This window comes from Phaseolus vulgaris, chromosome 8 (genome assembly GCF_051622355.1).
Source record: "Phaseolus vulgaris cultivar YP4 chromosome 8, ASM5162235v1, whole genome shotgun sequence".
NCBI lineage: Eukaryota > Viridiplantae > Streptophyta > Magnoliopsida > Fabales > Fabaceae > Phaseolus > Phaseolus vulgaris.
The window spans coordinates 62,801,158-62,807,062 of NC_143505.1; the positions used below are offsets into that span (position 1 = coordinate 62,801,158).

The 5,905-nt window shown below is 34.4% G+C and overlaps 1 protein-coding gene across 2 annotated transcripts; it reads left to right on the forward strand.

Annotated features, from left to right (window-relative positions):
* Positions 1-511: 511 nt before the first annotated feature.
* Positions 512-5,539, forward strand: FRS9 (FAR1-related sequence 9). 2 transcript variants are annotated; one of them, XM_068633214.1, is made up of 3 exons: positions 512-762; positions 1,247-2,727; positions 4,694-5,539. In XM_068633214.1, exons 2-3 carry the CDS (start codon positions 1,252-1,254, stop codon positions 4,862-4,864), a joined length of 1,647 nt encoding a protein of 548 aa, XP_068489315.1. In that variant the 5' UTR covers positions 512-762; positions 1,247-1,251; the 3' UTR covers positions 4,865-5,539. The 2 variants fall into 2 exon arrangements, with proteins under 2 accessions (XP_068489315.1, XP_068489316.1); XM_068633215.1 differs by having other exon boundaries at positions 524-762; positions 4,697-5,539.
* The last annotated feature ends 366 nt before the right edge of the window (positions 5,540-5,905 follow it).

The window sequence follows — 5,905 nt, forward strand, 5'->3', positions numbered from 1 at the left end:
CTCTCCCCACTTTCTCCATTCTCTCCACTCTCCAGTTAAATAATAACAAATAAAATAAATTTTAAAATTAAAAAAATATTTTATTAATTTTTAAAATTATAAAATGTCCAAATAACCAAAATAAATTAATACAATAAATTATTAAGTAAGGATAAAATGGAAAAATATTAAGAGCAGTTAAGAGGGGAATAAGAAATGACACAATGACCATAATACAATAATAAAATTAAATATTAATATAAGGATAAAATAGAAAAAAAAATTAAGAACAGAGGGGAATCCCCTTTATATACAGGTATAGGTAAATAATATTTTAAAAAATCTTTTATTATATTAATAAAAATTCAATTTTTACTATTTCATTCCTTTATTCTTTCATGTAAACAACTTCTTCAGTTCTCATTAATTTTTATCCATTTTAATGATTTTTTTAATTTATATTTTACTAACAACAATTTTAATATTGTTATTTTTTACTTTATTTTTCATAAAATAAACTTCTCTCTTCTTTACCATACCAAATACGATTCTCTTCTCCGAACTTCCTATGCCCTAATTAAATATCAAATTAAACATCACATCCTTTTTACCTTTCCCCAACGTCGCAGTTCTCACAGTTCAGCCGCACGTTTCCAAGTCCCAACCAACGCCCCCTCCACCCCTCTCGGCCACCGGGCCATCAAGAAAGGAAGCCACCGCCGTCTGTCACTTGGTCAGGACGCTCCCACCGTCACGACCCCACCGCTCACAGCCACTCTGACCGTAAGTTTTAGAAAATAAATTCTCGGCTGCTTGCTTGTTCTTCTGTAGTTGCTGCAGCTTGTAGGTTGTTCGCGTACAGAAGCAAGATTTCAGAAATTATTAATTTTTTGTTTTTTAGTATATTAGAGTTTCCGTGTTCATGGAAAGGAGTCGTAAGCTGCATTTCTATATTACATTTTGTTTAACTATCGTTGGCTGAGCTTTTTTTGGCCTTATATTATAGCTGGCTACTTGCGTTATCTATGTGAGTTCTATGTAAGTTGATGATCTGCTTTGACCTATTCTGATTACTCATAAGAATATAGTAGTCTTATTCACATTTGTTTCTGACGTACTGGGATTAGATATAGCAGGGTCATGGAATCTTTGCCTTTTTATTAAGAGTTTGAAATTCTAATTGATTACCTTTTCATAATTTTTTTTTGGATTTCGTTTAATTTGTTTTTGGGATAATCCTGATCACTGTCCGCTTGCTCCCTTGCAGCACATATGAGTATCACTAGACAGCGTACCCTTGGTGGCGGGGGTCATGTATTGGATTACTTGAAGCGCATGCAGGCAGAAAATCCTTCTTTCTTTTATGCAGTCCAGGATGACAATGATCTCTCATGTGGTAATATATTTTGGGCTGATGCCGCATCTAGAACAAACTACTCTTATTTTGGAGATGCTGTTATATTGGACACAACGTACAAGACTAACCGATACAGGGTGCCATTTGCCTCTTTCACTGGGTTGAATCATCATGGGCAACCTGTGTTATTTGGTTGTGCATTGATTCTCAATGAATCTGAGTTATCATTTATATGGCTATTCAGGACTTGGCTTCATGCCATGTCTGGCCGTCACCCTGCCTCCATCACAACAGATTTTGACCCTTCAATACATGTTATTGTTGCCCAAGTTCTCCCTTCAACTCGCCACCGGTTTAGTAAATGGAGCATATTTAGAGAAACCAGAGGCAAACTAGCTCATTTATGCCAATCACATCCTGCTTTTGAAACTGAATTCAAGAAATGCATTCATGAGAGTGAGACTACTGATGAGTTTGACTCTTATTGGCATTCACTCTTGGAAAGATTCTGTGTCATGGATAATGAATGGCTTCAGTCAATGTACAATGCACGACAACATTGGGTTCCTGTCTACTTGCGGGACAGTTTCTTTGGAGAGATTTCTTCGAATGAGGGAAATGAATGTTTGAATTTTTTCTTTGATGGATATGTGAATTCATCCACCACGCTACTGGGGTTGGTTAGACAATACGAGAAAGCTGTATCAAATTGGCATGAAAGAGAATTAAAAGCAGATTATGAGACTACTAATAGTAGTCCAGTATTGAAAACACCATCTCCTATGGAAAAACAAGCTGCGAATCTTTACACGAGAAAGATGTTCATGAAATTCCAGGAGGAGTTAGTAGAGACTCTTGCAAATCCTGCTACAAAAATTGATGATTCAGGAACCATCACTACGTATAGAGTTGCCAAATTTGGGGAAAACCAAAAATCTCATGTCGTCACTTTTAATTCTTTCGAGACAAAAGCTAGTTGCAGTTGTCTGATGTTTGAATATTCAGGAATTATTTGTAGGCATATATTGACAGTCTTCAGAGCTAAAAATGTTCTCACTCTTCCACCTCAGTATTTATTGAAACGCTGGACAAGGAATGCTAAAACTGGTACATTGTTAGAAGAACATGCATCTGAATTGCCGAGTAGTTCACGAGAGTCTGTGACAGTTCGTTATAACAATTTGCGTCAAGAAGCAGTCAAATATGTGGAAGAAGGGGCAAAATCAATCCAAATCTACCATGTTGCCATGAGAGCTTTGCAAGAAGCTGCTAATAAGGTTTGCACTGTAAAAAATCAGATTACTGGAACTGCAGAGGGAGCAACAGTAACCAATGGAAGCAGGGGTGATTTGCTTGCAGCAGATGAAGATGTTGCAAGTTATCAATCTGTGGTTAGTTTCTTTGAACTTATGATTTTTTCCTCAGATAAAAAACTCATTGCGTTCTCACTAGAATAATTATGTACACAAAATCAAACTACATGAAATACTTAAGTTCATACAATCACAAAACATAAATATCACTAAGTTTTTGGCTCCAAACTCTAACTATATCATCTTCGACATCATCATCTTCTCATATGATAAGTGTGCATCATCAACATTAGTATAAAAATTTATATTATCAAAATCGAATGCATCTAGAATTGAATCAGTTAAACTTGGTCTAACTATGTCAACATTTCCACCATCACCTTCATTTTGAACTTGCTCAAGATCAACATTATCTCCATCTTTAATTATCCATTCATTAGTAAGTAGACTCAATATTATCAAATGGGAGAGCAACAATTTTTCTAATTTGTTTATTTTTGAGCTTCAAGTTATACATGACAATGACATAAACCAAGTAATTTATCTTTTTATGATGCAAACGGTTTCTTGTTTTTGTATGAATCTATAAATAAATATGGATTTTAAAAAACTATGTAAACCAAATAAAGAAAATTAAAAACCACAAAGAACTTGACAGACTTGAATTACCATTTCAAATAAGCTCTAATTACGCTCACACCCAAAAGAACTTCAAGTCAAGCTCAAAACTCAAATAGCAAATCCCTTCAACTTTGGAGTTCCATCCCCAATTATCTCCTTCCATTTTCTAGGAAACATAGCTTTCCTACAATCTTTTGGATTTTCCATAGCGAAAAGTCCTTTAGCACAATGAAAATTAATAAGTTGCAAATTAATTTTTTTCCTTTCAGCGACATCCTTGACCAATCTTCTCATGCATATATACAACCCTTCTTTTACGTTAGGATCATCATTTCTAAAATTAGGTTCATAGAGCAAGTAAGGGTTAAGGTAATATGCAACAACATGCAAAAGCCTATGAAGTTGATTATCCCACTTCTTTTTATAAGTATGAAAATATCAATGATGCAATGTTAGTAATAATTACACAAATAAATAATGAAATTTTAAAAGTGAGAAGGCTTAGAAAATTTACCTTTTCTTAATATTATTATTGAATTTGTCCTTCTATTTTGCACAATCCCTTGCCTCGTATATGAAACCCATTGCGGGTTTTATATCTAAATCCACTGGTTGAAGGTTGACCATCAGAGGGGCAACAACTTTGAGGCAAGTGGTTACATTCTCCCAAAACCGGCTATCTTATACCACATTCTCAACTTTTCTGCTCTCTGTGAACTTCCAAAATTGCTTGTTTTCCACTCTTTAAATCTAAACATGGTCAATAATGATTCTTTCAATTCATGAAGACAAGCTATAGTCAAATAAACCGTGACAATTCTAGTGACACCTAGCCTAAACAAGTCTCTTCCTTTTATGAACTTCTTTAACATGGTAATTAACATTGTTCTTCCATAAATGTAGGTGATGATCTTTCTTTCCTTCAAGATAGTAATTTGATGGACCTCTAAATTCTTTTTTAAAATCATCAAAGATCAAATCAATGCAATGGGTAACACACAGGGTGCAATACAATTTTACATGAAGAATTCATATTGTATACCTTTTGGTTATAACATATTTGTTGGTTTGTGATGGACTTTTTTTTACTTCTTTTACTTTAAGTCTATGGTGATCTTCTTTTCTCATCTCTTAATATTTTAAGAAATTGAAATTACCTTCCCAGTAAGTTTAAATTGAAGCTTCTAAAATTGAGTCTGTTGTCATGACTTGGGTCTGATATAGGATAATAGGAATGGGACATGGTCTTGATACCTCCTTGTTTTTGTGCTTATCTTGTGAATCTTTTGACATTATACTATAAATACAGTTTCTTTTTTACTAATTATTTTGTAGAACACAGATTTTGTCAACCTATAATATGTGACTTGTATTTTTGTTAATACACATGGTATACTAAATTTTTCCTTTGGATCCTCTCTAGCAGGCAGAGAAGCAAAAGAAAATTCAAGAGTTGACTGCTGAGTTAGAAGTCGCAAATCAACAATGCGAAGTTTATAGAGCAAACTTGCTAGCTGTGCTAAAGGATATGGAAGAACAAAAGTTAAAGCTATCAGTAAAGGTCCAAAATGCAAGACTTAGTTTGAAAGAATGACTACCGTGATTCGGAAGGCTTTAAGGTATATGCCTGTGTAATGAAGATCTCAGGAAGACATTAAGCATCATAGAATATTTGAAGAAGGAAGAACAAGAGGAGATTACTCAAGAGAGAGAACAAGAGATGGAGCTTAAAGGAGGGAGATAAGAAGCACAATAAATTTATAAAACTTGGAATTATTTTTAGAAAATGTGATGAACAATATTTTAGACATTTCCAGAAGGTTCTAAGATATTCTAAGGAAGAATGAAGTGAAAAGATGCATGAAGTCACGTAGTCACCTCATTAATGAGTTATGTAAGTTTATGAATTTAATCACTTCATTAATGATGAGGTGGTAAATTCCTATGTACATCACCGCAGGATTTTGGCCATAAAAGGGTCTTCTCATTCATATTCTACACACTTGAAAGGAGAATTAGAATGTTGTGAGAATTTTAGACTTTAGGTTTAGGTTTAGGTTTTTATCTTGGAGAGTGAGTTCAAATGGCAAATAATATTTGTATTTATTCTTGCCTCAGCCAAGGTGAGGTGTTCTAACATCACTCCTTTTTTTGTTCATTCTTTTTCAGTTTACATTTCGCTCTTGTATTGTTGTGTGTGGCCGAGAGTTGCACAGAGTGCCATGGATGTTATATCAACTTTAAATTCGCTAAGTTGATAGATTCTTAATTTCTAGAGGACTCCATCACTATCTGTACATTTTGATTCCTTTTAGGGTACCAGAATAACCTTTGCGTAGTTTATTACTGTCCAAGTTTGAATGTAACAATTGTGCAGCTCATGGCATGAAGCCAAGTCCTGAATAGCCATATAAATGATAACTCAGATTCATTGAGAATCAATGCATAACACAGGTTGCCCATGATGATTCAACCCAGTGAAAAAGGCAAATGGCACCCTGTATCGGTTAGTCTTGTACGTTGTGTCCAATATAACAGCATCTCCAAAATAAGAGTAGTTTGTTATAGATGCTCCATCAGCCCAAAATAAGGATTTTCTGCCTGCATGCGCTTCAAGTAGTCCAATACATGACCC

What these genes read in the sequence shown, in the direction of transcription:
- FRS9 (XM_068633214.1), top strand. Translation starts at nt 1,252, where the DNA reads ATGAGTATCACTAGACAGCGTACCCTTGGTGGCGGGGGTCATGTATTG. An exon ending in TTGCAAGTTATCAATCTGTG is followed by an intron (nt 2,728 to 4,693) that starts GTTAGTTTCTTT and finishes GATCCTCTCTAG; the next exon opens with CAGGCAGAGAAGCAAAAGAA.